Source organism: Pleurodeles waltl, chromosome 8, assembly GCF_031143425.1.
Source record: "Pleurodeles waltl isolate 20211129_DDA chromosome 8, aPleWal1.hap1.20221129, whole genome shotgun sequence".
Lineage (NCBI taxonomy): Eukaryota > Metazoa > Chordata > Amphibia > Caudata > Salamandridae > Pleurodeles > Pleurodeles waltl.
In genome coordinates, this window is record NC_090447.1 from 122,609,787 (window position 1) to 122,629,168 (window position 19,382).

The following is a 19,382-nucleotide window of genomic DNA, read 5'->3' on the forward strand; positions in this document are numbered from 1 at the left end:
TGGCTGCTCGGTATAACAGGACAATTACTGCACCCTCTGAAGGAAGAATGGACAATTGACCAACTAAAGAGCAACACCTACTCTTCACTCTGACTACATCTTCAGACCTCACAATTCCTAACTGAAGCAAGATTCAGGGCCTGATTTAGATCTCGGCGGAGGGAATACTTCATCACAAACGTGACGGATATCCTGTCCGCCATATTACGATCCCCAAAGAAAATAATGGAATAGTAATACGGTGGACGGGATAGCTGTCATGTTTGTGATGGAGTATTCCCTCCACCGAGATCTAAGTCAGGCCCTTAGTTGGCATGGCTTCTTAGGCACAGTATCTCCTGTAGAGCTCACTGTGTTTTACTTTACTCTCCAAAAGTAGAAACAAGGATTCAACAACAACCACAAAAAACAACGATGAACATCTGTCAGCTCAACACCATTCTTAAACATCTGGGAAATCACATGCTTGACTCTCTTCCAAATGCTCAAGAAGCTCAGTAAACAACCTATTCAGTACAGGTAGGAAGGAGTGCACACAATGCCATTCGCTTCCAAGGCTCATCAGCCTCCTTCACACGGAGAGGGCTTGAAAATCTTATTATTATACAGGGCTTGTGGTGTAGCATAGTAGGTGAGCATAGTAATGGTTGAAAACAGCGCCCCCCTGCCAACGAGATCTGCTGTTAAAAAATGCAAATGACCTAACGCAGAGGCCAACACTATAACACTCCCTCCCAAAAAATAAAAGCTAAAGTATATGGAACACAAGAAGCCACAGACTCAGATGGTTCTAGTCCCCAGCACTGGCCAAGGGGCTAGTAGAGGAAGGGGGACACTTCTGGGCAGATTTACAGTAGAACGTTGCTCACTGACTTCAGGCTGCAACAGGTCTCCTCGTTTGTAAGTGTCACACTGGACTAGAGTATCCATCATGAAGAGTTTACAGTCATGCAGAAAACCAGCCCTCTACTTCTGCCTCATGAGGGGCAAGTTGCCGTCTGCAACTTCTGTGTTGTAGGATCACCGCTTGAAGTTGCTGCCAGGTGTCAATGTTTCTGGTGGGGTGTATTGTATCTTCAGTTGTAGTTCAGGAGCCTTCAGCAGGTTTTATAATCCTGAAGTTTTTTTTACTTGTGGCCACAGTAGAATTCCCACCAAGATGCAGAAGGAGGTAGACTCAGGAGGCTAGCAAGAACAATTTACAGGATTGCTGGATACATAAAGATCAAGTAGCAGAAAGTAATCAATCCCTCACTGACACCCCATCCAGGAGCATAGGTATTTCCTTACTCAGCTCTTCGTTGACAGCTGACTCCCAACTCACACTAGAGGAACATAGTGCTAGTTGAACAATGTGACAAAGAGATCATGCATCCACATGGGTGGCCAAATGCGCGCACACACACACACACACACACTCTGAAATCAAGAATCATAGATATCTAACATATTCCACCACAAAAGCAGTGAAAGATGCCAGTGTCTGTCTTCTATGACATGAATGGTGCCAGGCAACAAATACATAAAACAGGGCTGAGTACACAAACATAAGGCCAAATTACATGAAATGCACAGGGTCTCAAATGCAGTAAACCCATGTTCTTGAAAGAAAGCAGAAGTACTAAGAAATTAGCTAGGAATGAGTCAATATTGCAAATACTTTTTTTTTTACCTACCACTGGCGTGCCTCTGTGTCCAAAAAGAGCGGGTTTAGGTCCCAGTGTGCCCTCGCCTCTGATGCAGGGGGAGTACATTCCCAGAGGGATCAAGTAAAGGATGATTAGAATAGCAAGGAATGGACCAAGGATGATCACCTGACAAACTACAGGAAGCGGAAAGAGAAAATGACAGGTCACTGAGCCAATCAAATGTTTACTTTCCTCATCTAGGGTACCACACTCAATGTCTTTGCAACATAACACCTCTATACACAGGTATGAAATGCAGAAATTTATTCTTCTAATCTATTTGAAAATTCATTCTTATTCAATCTACCCTTCATACACTATTGTTTTTTTATTGATTTTCAATTGACATTAAATTCACAGTAACAGTGATAAACATTCCCTCCCCTCCCACCCCCTCGAGAGTGGCCACTCAACAACCATCACAATGCACAACAAATGGAATATCGGCTTTATACATTATTCCTTCAACAGTGCGCATCCCAGCAACCGGTAAAATCGGTTGTGTCTTCTACATTCAAGCAACTTATTCTGTCTCTCCACCATCACTTGGTACAGTTTCATCATTGTCATCTAGATGTTTTAATTCAATCACTTCAAGATCCTACTCCAATATAGTTCCCGATTATCCATTTTAACCTGAAGCATCTTACACACCCCAGAACTAAGCAGTGTTCCACTTCAGAAATTCCCTCTCCCCGAAGGGCATGTTAGGGTGTATTATTTTTTCCCCATTTTATCGCCGTACACATATGTTTTGTGTTTTTAGTTCTGAGCAGTTTATCCAAGAGAAAAGGCTGAATGTCGAGCAGCATGCTCACATTTGTTAGTGTTCCCAGTTTTGTGGTGACGTCATTCAAAATTGTCTTGTGGCCACGCCTTCCCACCACATACAGTCCAGTGGTCATTTTACAATTATCCGCTTGCTCATCTTCCTGCGCATCACTGGGTTAATATATTTCTATGCACACACTTATAGTGGATACGTTTCAGTCTTGCATTACTTGGGACTATTTTGCAGCTTTTTAAAATTATGTGCCTCACCCATTTCTCTGTGCCATTGATCTACAAGTTGTTTTATTCCCTTGTGTGCCCGTGGGTGCAATGCCCCGTAAATGATGGTGATCAGCTTCCTGCCCTTCACTAGCAACAACTCCACCTGGTTTACTCTATATATTTCAGATTCCTGGAGAAATCTGCCCATAACTTCTGAATTGTGGCTGCCATTCCTGCATATACTAGAAAATTGGGTGTGGGCACACTCCATCTGTAGCAGGAAACACCATCAATCTGCCCCCTCATAGACATTGTGAACTTGCCTGGGTTTTTCTCTCCAGATTCCTAAAAAAACACATAAAAAGACATATGGGGGCAGGGTAGGCATACCCTGACTGCCTAGGCCTGGTAGTGGGGGTCCTAGAGGGACCCAAGCTGTGGGCCACAAAGTCTAAGGGCTCAATGAGAAACATTCCAATCACTATATGGGTAGGCCCTGCACCGTTTAACAGCAGAGCTCTTCATTCACAATAGCATGGGAGCTCTTGATGTGAGAGTGCATTGAAACTCTATTAACATCAGTTTGTGTTTTTGGCCTTGTCAAAGGTTCCCCCAGTAAATTTCTTAAGATACTGGATACCTGTGGGCAATTTTAAATATACATTCCACACTACTATGAACAAGAGTTCTCCTGCTAAACAGCAAAAAGCCCACCCAGGTACACAAGGTATCGAGGGTGAGTAACAGAGGATGAAGCATACCACTAGTGTTACAAGTGGGTCAGGGTCCTCTTAAACAAATAGGGAGGACCCCCAGCACTTTCTGATACAGAGGCTAGAGCAGCTTATAAAATGAGTTTTCTCTTTTTTTTGGTGTTGAACACTGAGGGGTAGATCATCACTCCAAACCTTTATCGCCTCCATTAACTGAGCAAGAGCACTGCTGCATGAGCCAGTATAGTTCAGTAAAATGAGTATAGTTCTGCTGTCTACTGCATTAGATTATAAGATGTCTGTATCTTTTATTTTTCCTTCCTATGCCTTCCAAAAAGATTGTCAGTGAAAACGTATGACTGATAAACATGGAACGGATAGGATTGCAAATGGAAAAGAAGTGAAATACAGAAGTGAAGATAGATGCTATGGGAAATGACAGATAATGTGCAATTACATTTTCTGAATTACCTGCATCACCTAGGGCCTCTTAGACATTTTACAAGGAATCACCATATGGTGCCAATTTTCCACAATTTTCTTGGTGAGGTTGAATCGTCAAAACTGTCCCGAACCCATTGCTTTTCAACACATTGATGAGACTAATGAGTGATAAAATGCTCTACCTGTTCCCATTTTTAAAATGTTCTCAGCGGCAGTCTCCCTCATCCACAAATCGCACAGGATGACAGACTCTCCTCCGTTGTTGCTCAGTGCAGTTCAAGGTGGCCACTTATGCCCCACCATTATTTCAGAAGTGCGCGTAGCCAACAACCAGTCCACAGGCATGTTAGCATGGAAAAGTGGGGCAGACACCAGATCAGTTTGTGTGACCTATCCTTCTGAACAATGGAGTGACCTATCAATGTAATGCTCTTCGCATCCAGCTCCATCAACAATGGCAGTCCAAGAGCCACATTTTGCACGGTTGCCACGGGTGAGGCTAGTTCTTGTAAGAGGGATGCAGAGCTGAAGTGGCCAATGAAAAATAATTTAAATGGAAACCGCCTTGCACAGTGAATGATATTGCCATTTGTAGTGGAAGGGTGTGGGGGATTAAATGTAGGGCATTTCGAAATTTGCTACGTAGGCAGCAAGGAACTGGGAGCTGCCATTGCCTGCTATTAAAAACCAAAAAGCCGTGGACTTCATTTTTTTTAATGCTGCCCCTTCCCCCCACTCCTCCATACATAAAATGTTTAGTTGGGGCCATCCAGAATGGCAAACATATTTTTCCACAGTAATTCTATATATTACTGGTAAACATATTTGACAATTCAAACATTGCAGTTATATTTAGTTATCCCTCTTAAACATACAGTCAAATATGTGATTGACAACATGCTATGGGAAACTTGGACTCCCTAAACTGTGGAAGTAGAGGCTTATTTGGACCCTTTGACACCAATTCCCAGCTAGGACATCAGTGATAAAAGATGGCACATTACAGGTGTAAAACAACAACTGGGGTCCTTCCAAGGTAGCAGGCCTGCGATGCACTACCTAGGACACAGACTTTCTAAATAGTTGCATGGCTTATTATAGAGTTCACCAAACAGCATAGCTGTAATAGCACTGCAAAATAAATGTTCTTCGACAGGCAGACTTTTTAGAATGCATCACATCGCGCAATGTGTTGCAGGTTTTTTATATCTTAAAATCATACATGTATAGGTTTATACAACGTCTAAGCAGCAAAAGAAGGTTTGCATGAGACTCATTGCAATACTTAACCAAGTTTAAAGTTTGTTTTCAATAGTAGAGGCATTTAGAAGCTATAGATGATTTCTTCAATTTCCATGTTTCTACCCTTTATACTAACACTCTATAAAAACGTATTTTTATTTTCCAGTTATTTCCTAGCAACATTCAATCTTAACAACTTCCCATGCTGGACCGCCCAATGTAAACAACCCTGCAGTGTTAAATGGAAGGCATACCTTTTCTGTTCATTCTCACAAAGTAAAGAGCCACTGGCCAAGACATCAAAGTCATGACTGCAATTGCACCAATATGGAGATATGGGGCTGTGACCTAGAAAGAAATAAAACGTCGATTATTCCCCATGATTGCTGAATGCTAAATAATTTAATGAAATGATCCCTAGGGCAAAATATGCATTTATAAACTTTTTTAATGTATTTGTGAGAGACAATCTTGAAAACACAAAATAATAATCACTGTGGGAAAGTGGACTATTATTTGGGGAGAACAAGTGTTAACCATACAGGATACGGCCACCAGTTGCTAGATGCCACATAGATAAAATAAAATAAACCTGTGCTCAATTACTTTTAGTGTGACGCAAAGCATTGAGGCTTACATCAAAGGCAATGTGTAAAGTATTTACCAGTGCATACATAATAGAAAAAGTCATGCAAAACATAATAAAACTGTACAAACAATTTAAAAATGAAGAGAACATTTTTGTAAGTGAAATAAGATCAAGGCGGCAAAAATCAAAAAAGGGGAGCCAGAGGTATACACTTATAAAGAAGTGTGCGAAAATAGCACCAAAAGCTCAAAATGCTAAGGGCCATATTTATACTTTTTGACGCAAAACTGCACTAACGCAATTTTGCGTCAAAAAAATTAGCGCCGGCTAACGCCATTCTGAAGCACCATGCGGGCGCCGTATTTATTGAATGACGTTAGCCGGCGTTAGCCGCCGGCGCTGTCTGGTGTGCGTTAAAAAAATGACGTACACCAGGCAGCGCCGGCGTAGGGGAAAATGGAGCTTGGGCGCCAAAAAATGGGGCAAGTCAGGCTGAGGCAAAATTTGCGCCGCAACCCGATTTGCGCCATTTTTTTTTTACTCCCAACCCCCATTGACATGACTCCTGTCTTAGCAAAGACAGGAGTCATGCCCCCTTGCCCAATGGCCATGCCCAGGGGACTTCTGTCCCCTGGGCATGGTCATTGGGCATAGTGGCATGTAGGGGGGCACAAATCAGGCCCCCCATGCCACAAAAAAAAAAAAATAATAATACTTACCTGAACTTACCTTAATGTCCCTGGGATGGGTCCCTCCAGACTTGGGTGTCCTCCTGGGGTGGGCAAGGGTGACAGGGGGTGTCCCTGGGGGCATGGGAGGGCACCTCTGGGCTCCTTCAGAGCCCACAGGTCCCTTAACGCCTGCCTTTTACAGGCGCTAAAAAACGGCGCAAAAGCGGCCGTACGTCATTTTTTTTGACCCGCCCACTCCCGGGCATGAATTTTGCCCGGGAGTGTAAATACGGCGCACATGCTGCGGAGTCAATTTTTTAGACGGGAACGCCTACCTTGCATATAATTAACGCAAAGTAGGTGTCCACGCTAAAAAATGACGCAAACTCCATGGACTTTGGCGCTAGACGCGTCTAACGCCAAAGTATAAATATGGAGTTAGTTTTGCGTCGGAATTGCGTAAAAAAAAAACGACGCAATTCCGGTGCAAACGGAGTATAAATATGCCCCTTAGTATAGTCTAAGGAAGTGATAGTCTGGGATCCTGGTGTGCTGTGAGGCTGACAGAGAAGGCACCCTGGTTAGATACAAATTGATTGTTCCTAGTGAAAGTCTAGAAGTCAAAAAGTTCAAAAAAAGTTTCTAAATCCAATACAGAAAGGGACTTTGTCACGTTTGTGAAGAAAAAAGTTGTCATTTCTGTAAGTCCCAATGCAAAAATGCAACTTGCTATTTTTTCATCAGAAAAGTTCTCCCTAAGCAGGCTGAAATTGTAGCTGCAGCTGGGGAACTCAAGGTCAGGTACCTAAAGAAGGTTGCTCCCACAGGGGCTCTGGAGATTTCTCATAGAAAATCTTTCAAGTCCCAACACAGAATAGGAGTTGTTTTTTTTTTTGACGGTGTTGGGGGTCTTGAGCAGGATGAAACTGAAATTCTATCAGCCATTGTGGAACTGCCACTCAAATACTATTTCCAGCAGGTCCGCTGAAGCTCCGGAGGAAAAGTCTTTCAAAGTATTCAAAATCTCCTCTGGTGTCACGGGACTACACTTTTAAGACCCCCCAGGATCTCAGGAAAAGCAAGTAAAGCCTCTCAGACTGTCTGGCAAAGGCCAACAGCAGGCTCCAGGTTCAGTTGCTACTTAAGTTAAAAAAAAAAAAAATGTGTTGCAGCTTGTTGTGTCCCTGTAGCCACACAGCAGGTCAGCCAACTGAGACTTCACAGTCCACTTGTTTGACCTGGAAACACCTCAATGACTTTTCTCAGGTCACATACAGCAGGTCTATTACTTTTCTGATCTTGTGAAGGTCTCAAAAAGGGTTCTAAGAAGGGTTACTGGTGATGCCACAGCTAGTGGGTGGGGGTGGCTCCTGGTTAATTCCTAACCAATGGGGGTAACATTTCACTGGGACAACCCTACTCACTTTTTCAGTGGTTTCTGTTTGCCTTACTGCAAACAATCCCACAGTGTGCTTCACTCTCAAAATTTAAAATAGGGAACCCTTCTCCACGTGTGAAGAGCTGTGTGCCCACTCAGAGGTGTAGTCCCCTCCTCAACTGGCACTCAAAACCGGTCCTGGGTAACTTAACTCTTACTGTTTTTGGTGTCAGCCTGACCATGGAGACAAAGGGTGGGCTTTCCTGGGGTTCACCTGACATTTGCTTGTGAAAAGGCATGGCCCTTTGTAGGTAATGAAGTCCCTGGGTCCACCTTAACTGGTCTTTCTTCAAAGGAAGAAATGGAGGAATGATCCTGAACATCAGAACATTTGCGCACAGTAAATAGGTTTAGTATGTTGGCGTGAACGGTGGCTGCAAGATGAAGGATGGATTCCACCTACAGAGTACAAGTAAAGTCCATCGCCTCTCTATCTTCCTCTAATGTTCCTTTGTTTTGGGGACCTGTTTAGCTGTAATACACAATGTTTTCTAGCACAGCAGGCTTCTGAAGGTTGTACTTGGTTACATCCTCGTAGTCAGTGGCCCCCACAGTGTCTTCTGAGGAGGGAAAATTCTGCCCAACTTGGTTGGTTGGAATTTTGAACTGACTACTGTCCAAATGCCAGGATTTGGAAATATATGCATCTTGTTCACTTGATGCATGAAAAACAAGAAGTGGAATTTCTTCTAGTTTTTGATTTTCATGTACCTAGTGCGCAAGAAGTGGAAAAAGTTCCACTTTTTGTTTCACATCCATTAAGTGCTCAGTCCTCTGCAGACAAACAAGTAAAAATAATACAGACTGACAAAGAAAGCATTCTTTGCAAGTGTGAATTAGCACGTATGTAACCTGCAATTTTGGACATTAAAAGACTTTTCACAAACACTGGATATATGTGTGCTATGTGCTAGAATAAGTACCCTTTCTTTTGGAAAGAGGGGTGATTTTCATGAGTGAATATTTGTCCCTTATTCATCTGTCAATTCATCCATTTGACCATCTATCTCTCTGTCTGTCTGCCTTCTTATCTATCTGTGTGTGCCTGATTGTGTGCTGTCTGATTGTACTGTAGGTATAATGTGTGTGTTTTTATGTTGGTTTGTATGCATGGGTGGCTGCATATCTGCTTGCCTCAGGCCATGTTGGACTACGCGTGCACCTATGTTTACATGTGTGCTCTCTGTTCACATATGCACATGCAATCTATGCCAAGGATATTGTGTGCCATTGAGTCCTTGTACTGTACAAAACTCAAACCAATGGGCGTTCTCAACACTTTTTAGGATACACGTTAAGATGAGAGAAGCAAGGTTTTTACCTGGAAGGACAGGATGACTGCTGCCCATTCTTCTCCCCAAAGGTGCGACAAAACTGCTAAGGAAACAGCAGAAAAGACCAACACAAGCAGTGTTCCAATCTGTGAACACAGAACATACAGCAATGACTCACATTAAGTAGAAATCACTCCGTAACACGCTTTCTCAAAACGTATGTGATGAGTTAACATGATCTCACAGCAGCCAGTCTGATCTCCTACTATCTTTGGCATTTGAGCTATCTACTGTGCATAAATAATGCATAAGCCTTACAATTGCTCACCAGGGGATATCTTTCAGGATAATTAAAAGATCTGTACGTCTTAGCCCAGGAAGGTAGCTTGGCTGAGTGCACTGCAGTATAAGTAATAGAAAGGCAGAAGGGACTTATATTCTATTTCCTGAGCAATCTCTTTCCCCCCCTCGAATGTTCAAAAATCACCAAAATGAATGTGTACTGAATGCTCAAACATAACTTTGAGGCAGGCAGCTACTTCTACCTTTTGGGTGCAATTTGTCACACCGAATACCTTTCCAACCTCAGCTGTCCTACCCGTTTTATTATTAGTCAAATGTGATGGTTGTTTCCCTTTGTTTGCAGAGTATTAGATTGCTTAACAAACCTGTATTGTTTGGCAATGAACTAAAATGTGTATAAACCTTACACTTTACCCCTACTCTGAATGTAGTTTTTTTTTTAGGGGCGTTCCTTACTTTGTCTATTATGCATGGAGCTGTAAAAGATGATGATCTGATGGGCTCTGCCTCATATCCATGAAATGCCAAAATGGAGGACACCAACTTAATGACACCAGGCTAATTAATCAACATTTTGAAGACATTCTTAAATATGGAAAATCAAGTTCCAAGAAAAACGTTTAGAAATTATAAGAACAAGTGATTAAAAAAAAGATTTAAAAAATTGGGAAATGGACAAAGAAATGACAGGTCACTATAGTCTGTTTTCTATGTCTGTTCTGACCCATATTGAATGGAGCTCCAGAAACCAGTCTTGGCTACAGCGAAGAAAATCATTCCAATGAAAAGGGATCGCTGGAACTGGTTTGGTCAGATCATTTATCCAATTTTACATACTTGTGTCTGATCGAGGGCCTGCATAATGATGCAATCTTCAGGATATGTGGAAGCAGTATAAAAATGAAAGTTCACATATAATCCAGCCTCCATCTCAGGGTTTGACCAGGAAGACCTTATTCTTAAATTTTAGCACCTGTAAATTATTGTAATTAGCTATGTATAATATTAAACCAACTTCTTCGATAGTAATGTTTTCGTTCTTTCAACTTGTTTCTTTTAGTAAGAGAATAAGAGAGAACTCTTCAAAATATTAACATATTTTATCATCCTCTCAGTCTCACTGACATTTTGATTCCAATGTTTTATTAATATGATAGAGTGGGCTCATGAGGCCCAGAGAACCACCAGTGCAGAAATTCAATTGTAATCACAAAGTTCTTTTTTCTTCCGCTGGACTACTTCATGATTGGTCCGAAAGATCTGTTCAGAAATCACTAAAAGTAGATATCTGCAAATTACATATAAACAACAGAGAAATTGCACAATTATAAATCCCTCCAGTGATAGCTGTGAAAGAAACCTTAAATGTCAAACAGAATACTTACCAACAAAGAAAATCTATTCTAATGGATGGATAGCGTCGCATAAACCAAATTTGTTTGGATACTACTACACACCACACCCTTAAGTGAGTGTACTATTAAGGCATTTCTTGTTAGGAGTAGATGCAACATGCATCCTCTTTAAGTGTCACCACAGTGCAGGCTGGTGCTTGAAATGCTTATTTACAATTCCTTTATTTTAATTTAAAATGTTTAAGTTCTTACTTCAATTTATAAGGTTTACAGAGTTAAATATTGTTATTTTGTCGGCCCGGTTCTATGTTTCATATTTTATTAATATATATATATATATATATATATATATATATATATATATATATATATATATATATATATCCACTCCAAAAGAAAATCAAACTTAGGCACTCCATGCAAGTCACTGGCCTTGGTTTATTTCAGAAATTCCATTAAACAAAACATAGGGCAATGCGTTTCAACCATCAGGTCTTCTTCCTCGGCCCTTTTTTTTTATTTACAAACATAAAAAAAAAGGGCCAAGGAAGAAGACCTGATGGTTGAAACGCATTGCCCTATGTTTTGTTTAATGGAATTTCTGAAATAAACCAAGGCCAGTGACTTGCATGGAGTGCCTAAGTTTGATTTTCTTTTGGAGTGGATACAAAATGGGTCCTGTGCCCATTTCCTGAGCACCAACCTTGTCAGGCAAGCGCTGGAAGAAACACAGGACTGCTCTTCAGTGATATATAATATATATATATATATATATATATAACCGATAAAGCTTTTGAAACATAAAATATTATAATAACAAGTTAGAAAATGAATGCAAAAGAAATTAAGGAAAAAAATACTCCTGGAAGGCATTGTGTAAAGACGTTGTGTACAGTATATAAAGAATGTAACAACAATCCATCCTTAAGGGCCTATAGTTTACAACATATGCTTTCACAATGAATATGTCAATCTGCACATGTTGTAATTGTTCATATTACACAAAGCAGACCTCTGGTGTTGGACCTGGCTTTTTGACAGGGACATCCCCAAACTTTTTGCCTCCTTCCTCCTATTTTTTCTGACCTGTTGTTGTTGGCTTTTGACCTCTGGGCACTTTACCGCTGCTAACCAGTGCTAAAGTGCATATGCTCTCTGTGTAAATTGTACTACTGATTGGTTTATCCATGATTGACTATTTAATTTACTTGTAAGTCCCTGGTAGAGTGCACTACATGTGCCTAGGGCAGGTAGATTAAATGCTACTAGTGGGCCTGCAGCACTGGTTGTGCCACCCACTTCAGTAGCCTCTTAACCCTGTCTCAGGCCTGCCATTGCAAGGCCTGTGTGTGCAGTTTCACTGCCACTTCGACTTGGCATTTAAAAGTACTTGCCAAGCCTAGAACTCCCCTTTTTCTACATATAAGTCATCCCTAATGTGTGCCCTAGGTAACCCCTAGAGCAGGGTGCTGTGTAGGTAAAAGGCAGGACATGTACCTGTGTAGTTATATGTCCTGGTAGTGTAAACCCCCTAAATTCGTTTTTACACTACTGTGAGGCCTGCTCCCTTCATAGGCTAACATTGGGGCTGCCCTCATACACTGTTGAAGTGGCAGCTGCTGATCTGAAAGGAGCAGGAAGGTCATATTTAGTATGGCCAGAATGGTAATATAAAGTCCTGCTGACTGGTGAAGTCGGATTTAATATTACTATTCTAGAAATGCCACTTTTAGAAAGTGAGCATTTCTTTGCACTAAAATCTTGTTGTGCCCTTCAATCCACGTCTGGCTAGGTTTAGTTGACAGCTCCTTGTGCATTCACTCAGACACACCCCAAACACAGGGTACTCAGCCTCACTTGCATACATCTGCATTTTGAATGGGTCTTCCTGGGCTGGGAGGGTGGAGGGCCTGCCCTCACACAAAGGACTGCCACACCCCCTACTGGGACTCTGGCAGACAGGATTGAACTGAAAGGGGGCTTGGTGCATTTCTTAGACACTCTTTGAAGTCACCCCCACTTCAAAGGCACAACTTAGTATAAAACAGGGCCTCTGCCCTACCTCATCAGACACTTGCTGGAGAAGAAACCTGAACCAGAAACTACATCCTGCCAAGAAGAACTGCCTGGCTGCTCAAAGGACTCACCTGTCTGCTTTCTACAAAGGACTGCTGCCTTGCTGTTGCCCTGCTGCCTTGCTGAACTCTTGTCTGGCTGTGAAAGTGCTCTCCAAGGGCTTGGATAGAGCTTGCCTCCTGTTCCCTGAAGTCTCAGGACCAAAAAGACTTCTCTCTTTTATTTGGACGCTCCGTGCGCTGAAAATTTCAACGCACAGCTGGTTCCGCGGCGAGAAAAACGCCGCACACCAACGCTGATCGACGCGACACCCTTGGGACAATCGAAAATCCGACGCACGGCCTCGCAAGGACAACGCCGCCCGACCTCTAGGGGAGAAATCGACGCGACGCCTGCCGTGAGATCGTAATTTTAACGCGCAGCCCCGCAGATCGACATCCAGAGGAGAAATCGACACGACGCCTGCCGTGAGATCGTGATTTAGACGCGCAGCCCCGCAGACCGACGCGCAGCCGGAGAACAAGCAGGAAAATCCACACACAGACCCGGGACATCTGGTAATCCCCGCGATCCACAGAAAGAGACTGTCCGAGCGCCAGAAAACGACGCCGACTTCCCCGCGTGGAAAATAACGACGCAAGTCCGTGTGTGCTGGGGAGAAATCGACGCCCACACCCTTTTTCCACGCACCTCTTCTCTTGTGACCCTCTGAGGAGATTTTTCCACTCCCAACCAGGTACTTGTGCTTGAAAGAAACTTTGTTTATATTCTAAAGACTTAAGACACTTTATATCACTTCCCTGTGATATCTCTACAATTTTCCATTGCAACTTTATTCTTTTTGACCTACAATTATCCTGATAAATATTATATATTTTTCTAAACACTGTGTGGTGTATTTTTGTGGTGCTATATGGTGGTATTGTATGATTTATTGCACAAATACTTTACACATTGCCTTCTAAGTTAAGCCTGACTGCTCGTGCCAAGCTACCAGAGGGTGGGCACAGGATAATCTTGGATAGTGTGTGACTTACCCTGACTAGAGTGAGGGCTTTTGCTTGGACAGAGGGTAACCTGACTGCCAACCAAAAACCCCATTTCTAACATCTGGCATCTGACAAAGTTTTCCAATGAACCAATCAGGCCACTAGCCTTTATCACTGGCTTGTCACCATAACCAACTCAGGCCTACTGTATAGAGAACAAACTTTCCACAAGGCCACCATCAGTCATACCGTCATAAATTACAAATATGTACACAATTACAGTTGCCAAAAAATATACATTCCTTCCGAAGATGGTCTAACAAGGATTGTCGTAGTGCAAATCCTCTACCCCTAGGATTTGAATGGGCTATGGTAACCAACAGGTAAAGCCTTGTAAACTGTATGAATATGTGAGAATCCAGGCAACACAAGGCCTGTGTACAAGCTTTAACAAAGTGCAATAACAATCGACCCTTAAAGCTCTATTGGCCAAAACACACACATTTCATAATAAATAAGGCAAGCCTACTGCGTCTGTTATCACTTTTCATAATAGCAGATTAAGCATATGGCACCTGACATAACTTTTGCAAGTGAACCCGTCAATACAGCCTTTTCAATGGTCCATCACCATAACCATCTCAGGCCTTCTATATTTAGCATCAGCTTTCCCACATGCCAGTCTTCAGACATACAGTCATAAATGTATAAACGTACAAAAAAATCAATATACATTTCTTCACTGTTTATCAAGAAGAAACACAATACTGAACACGCAGAAATCCACACACAAAAAAGTGCAGACATGCATATACACACACCAATGCACAGAGAGGTTTGGAAGCGGATCTCAGCTCTGGATCCTGTCCCTTCTCTCCTCAGCTACTGGGATGAACAAGCACCCAAATTGCAGTTTCACTCAGGCTCATGGTATGCCACACTTAGTTGAGTCTGTTCTGACTCCAGCTCTCATTACTGTAAGCACTCTTCTTTCCTGAACAATGCTTCACACAAGTAATGTGACCGATAGAATAGGGGCTGCCACATGTCAAATCTCCTTGTGACCTTACTAGATTGAGAGTGGATACCTATGGCCAAGATGCAGGCCATATAGGTAAGCAAAGTGTGTTTGTACATTTGGTTTTGCTGGCTGCAACTCTAAGGGGCTTGCGATGAACATTGAAGTTTTCTTTGATGTACATAACCCACTGAATGATGTACTGGTTGGAGCATCAATTTGAAAAGCTACTTTATGGCCGTGCTATAAGCAGTTTTTTTAGCTACTCGGAGTGCCACAATCTTGCATTATCCCCTTACCTATTTACAAGTGGCTTATTTGAATTGAAGTCAGTCTGTTGCTCAGTTCATATGCCATTCCCCAGGAAAGCTAACATTATCATTTGCATTCATTTAATTTATTGTTCTATAAATAGAGCACTAAATTGTTACTAACAAGTGTTAATTCCAAAGAGGGCAGCATCTGGGCAGGCATGAGGAATTATGTAATTAGTATCATAGAAGAAATGAGTTCTCCAGTGAGTGGCCAATCACTGAATAGATAATGACAGCACGGTTTCCTCTACTTCAAACCTGACATATCCTTGGCAAAGAGGTTGAAGATCGCATTGAAAGTAAAACTGCATTCATTCATCCAGCATCTACCCATATGTTCATCCCTCTGTCTCTTTGTCCACATCTACCTCCAATTATCCAAATTTAGCTGCACGCTGTGGGACTGTGTGCGTGTTTGTCATCAGCCAATATCTATTGGTACATAGGCATTTGTAAACTAGAAACATTTGACCTCACTGTCAGGCCTGATTCCTCACACTGTGCACTTCTCCCCGTTGAGTTCTACCTCATTCCACCTTCTGCTCTTCCCTTCCCTCGATTACTTGCTACTATGCCCCTCTTGTATCCTACTTGCCAGCCAGACACCAAAGGTTGTATAGCTGATATAAACAATCACTCTCGCTAGGGAGATGCAAGCATTTTGGGAAGACCATTCTGTTCAGAAGGCTGCTTCCTTAATCTCACTGTTTCTTTCTGCAACTCTAGAGCAGGTGTCCCCAACCAGTCGATCACGAGCTACCAGTAGCTCCCAGACACCTTCAGGGTAGTTCGCCATTCATTTTTAAGTAAGCACAGGGTCACATTTTGCTTTTAAATTTAAGGGAAGGCTATGTTTATTTTACATTATTACCATCAGGCTGCAGATAGCAGGGCCTGATAATGAGCAGTACTCAGTCAGATTTATGACCCAAGCTGAGGTATTTAGCCCTTAAATAAAAGTCCTTGTCAACTCAATATTGGAGCATGAGAACAAAATGATGTTTCTAAATGCTTTTAAATGGGAGAAAATTAAAATGAAGAGATAACTTAATGATTATGTTAACGCTTCATTTTTTCAGGGTCATATTTATGAATAGCAGCAGTAGACGTTGTTTTATTTAGATCTGAAAAAAATGAGTCTTTTTTTAACTGGAAAAATTTAAAGTGAAGAAAAATATTTCTATGAAACATTGTCTTAATGCTTTTCTCCACTTTCAATTAAGCGTATTACATCTTAATGTTCGTTGAAGTATGTTTCTTCTCTTTAAATTCCTCCCACTTAAAACAAGTGGCTGGCTATATTATTCTGTTATAAATATGACATGGTGTATGAGCAAGATGCCTGCTGTTTTAAGTGTGATACTTTGAAATAAGAAAAAATTTAAATAACAAGTTTAATGGAATCCATATAAATATAAAGTTAACACTTCAGTTTAATTTTCTCCCATTTCAAAGTGTCGCTTTTAGACACAGCAGGCATCTTGTTCCCAGTGGCTAGTAGAAACTGTGCCATATTTATAACTGAAAAATACAGCCATTATTTTAAGTGGGAGAGACTGAAAACACTGAACTAATTACCCTACTAAGAACATTTTTGCAGTACTTTCTTCTGCACTTTAAATTTCTCCCATTTTAGAAAAAAACGGTTGCATGTTTGGGTTTTCATGTAACAGTGCTGCATATGGTGAAAGTTTTTCCACATGCACATGCACAGGCTCTCAATCATCCATACACAAATATCCCTTTCATACGCACACATGTTCAGGCATCCCCAAAGAACACGCTCATACTGACGCACATGGAAGCCCTGTCTTAATGTCTCTAGTCAAAGTATTTTGTTCAAACGGCCGTATTAGGCTCTATGGACATAAGGTTTAAAGTCAAAGAAGCCGGCCGTGTGGGTGTCTGGTAACAATGCGCAAGTTGCTTAGCCATCAGTAGTTCACAATGATTTTCACTCACCAGAAGTAGCTCTCACTACAGAAAAGGTTGGAGACACATGCTCTAGAGAGTCATGTAGCGCTATAATTGCAGGCGTTGTAATGCAAGATAAAGAGCAAACCCGGAGTGTTCATTAGGCAGATACCAGGCACAGGTTGTTGCCACCACTAGGTGCAGACTCACAAAGCCCAGTGTACATTAATAGAAACAAAATGCCTTACCTTGTGACTCCAGTGCAAATACAATCGCTGACCTTCTGAAAGCAGACATACTGCAAGAATCTACAACACAAAGTGAGAAAGACGGTTTAGAAACAACAGTCACATGAAAGCAACTGGTCTGTGAGGAGGATGTGCACTGGAAACATTACATTCTGCATTCCTGTCCACTCTGCAACAGCTTTCAGTAGCTGCACAACTACCTTTGCATTGTAGGAACTCAATGTTCTTCCAAGAAAGGTGAAATCTAATCACACTGTTCATTTTCTTGAATCTGTAGGCACACATAAAGCCAATCCAGTGATATCACATGTGCCTTCCCACAACCTGTCCCACTCTGGATGGTACTTCTGCATTATCCTGCTGATGGAGATGGAAGGAGGAGCACTGCATGGTCTAGGTCTGCCTCTTTTACCCAGGTGCAGTGCATAAGAAGCTGACAGTTCATCTCTGCATTGGAATTACTGTTTAACAGAAGTGATGCAGGCGCACCACACAGTGTCTCTAGCGCATTTATACCCATATTTATGGGCTTTGTGGCACAGGAGAGCGCAGCAAGTCACCTAGCTGCGCTGTCCTGCGCCACAGAGAATGGGCAGTAATGCTATGTATTTATCCAATATGGCGCATTCCTATTGTTTCCCCTCCGCTGGTGCCCTTTTGGCAGCCTAGCGCCAACGCAGGCACCTTTGTACCATGGTGCAAGGGTGCCTGTGTGGTAGGCAGGATTGTTTTTTCCAGGAAGGGACAACTTCTTGCACAAAAACAATCCTGAGAGAAACAAATGAGGAGAAGTAAACATATTTCTCCTCGTCACGCCTCTCCTGGGGAGGCGTATCTGTTTGGCGCATTCCCAGGTTTACAAGTTCTTGCAAATCTGGATATGCGTCAAAATCCATGGACGTTGTGTGGGAAACCCACACAACACTCATGGGAATGACTCCCTGGTGCAGAGTAATGTAACTGAGCGATTTGTGCTGCATTGCATTAGTCGAGGTGCATAATCCACGCAGGGCCACGGAAGGTGGCCTTGAGTGGTTTCATAAATCTCACTTAAGGTTTGATTCACTCTTGCGCCACACTGAGTGGTGCAAGAGCGACGCAGACCAGGCTATATATATGGCCCCTTCTCTAAAAAGGGTTCAAAGATACATTTCTCTTGTTTACTGATTGGGTGTGCACTCTACCAAGGTTTTTTTTGCTGTTTACCTGCTCAACATGTGCATGTACATGATATTATACAAAATGCCTCATGTGATGCTTACATGCCATCAGACCCACTTGAGCAAGGAGACTCAGTATTTTTTACCCCAAAATGGCTTTCATTTAGCTGCCTCCGATCTAAACGTTGCCTCTGCTTTAATAAAAGTCAGTGATGAAAATGCAGTCCCTGATTGTTTCCAGACTCTCCCAGTTTCCTCTTTAATAATGTGGGTATGTAGGGGGATGTCATTATTGGAAGGTTGGAGCCATCCCTTAGATGAAGGCGATTGATGGCCACTTGGAACTCCCAAGTCAGTCCAAAAACAGTTTGGTATGAAATGCCTAAGAGGGAAGGGTGGCAGGCTGTTGCATCATTGCTTTCACTGGCCTCAAAAATAAATTTGCACAGGTAGACCTTCAATAGCTCTTAACTTACAGCACTGCTCGGCTCAGGATGAAATATCTTGGTCAGATGGCAGGTTCCTGGGGTAATAAGCAGTGTTTCAGCGATCAACACTCAATCCCTAAATGTGAGTGATGCAGGTTAAGAGATGAACTCTGAGGTCATTAGGGCCAAGGTGAACCAAAAATATTCCATAGTTTGGGCGCACCCAAGTAACAGAGACACTTTTGCTTATGTCACAGATGACACTCAGGCAGGGCTGAAAGAAAGTGAGAAATGATTTAACTTTGTGGGAATGTATGGAGAGCTGCCACAGTAAAGTACATATGCTGTCAGAGAGGGAGACTAGGGCAGGCGCTGAGCGTCCAAATAAAATTAATTGAAGTTCAGAAATGTAAACTAGAGAGATAGATTATTATCCTGATTTATTACTGTAGTTAGACATTAGGGGGTTACAAAGCATAACAAAGGTGCTGATTCCAAGAAATTATCTATATGACAACCAACTGT

At 42.1% G+C, this 19,382-nt stretch overlaps 1 protein-coding gene across 1 annotated transcript in view; it reads right to left on the reverse strand.

The window, feature by feature from the left end:
• Positions 1–19,382, reverse strand: part of GDPD4 (glycerophosphodiester phosphodiesterase domain containing 4) — a 167,154-nt gene that overhangs the window by 51,896 nt on the left and 95,876 nt on the right. The window contains exons 5-8 of the mRNA XM_069203911.1: positions 17,270–17,329; positions 9,100–9,198; positions 5,335–5,428; positions 1,677–1,822 (exon numbers count right to left, since the gene is read on the reverse strand). Of these exons, the coding sequence (XP_069060012.1) occupies positions 1,677–1,822; positions 5,335–5,428; positions 9,100–9,198; positions 17,270–17,329 (399 nt within the window). The remainder of the gene's footprint in view (positions 1–1,676; positions 1,823–5,334; positions 5,429–9,099; positions 9,199–17,269; positions 17,330–19,382) is intronic.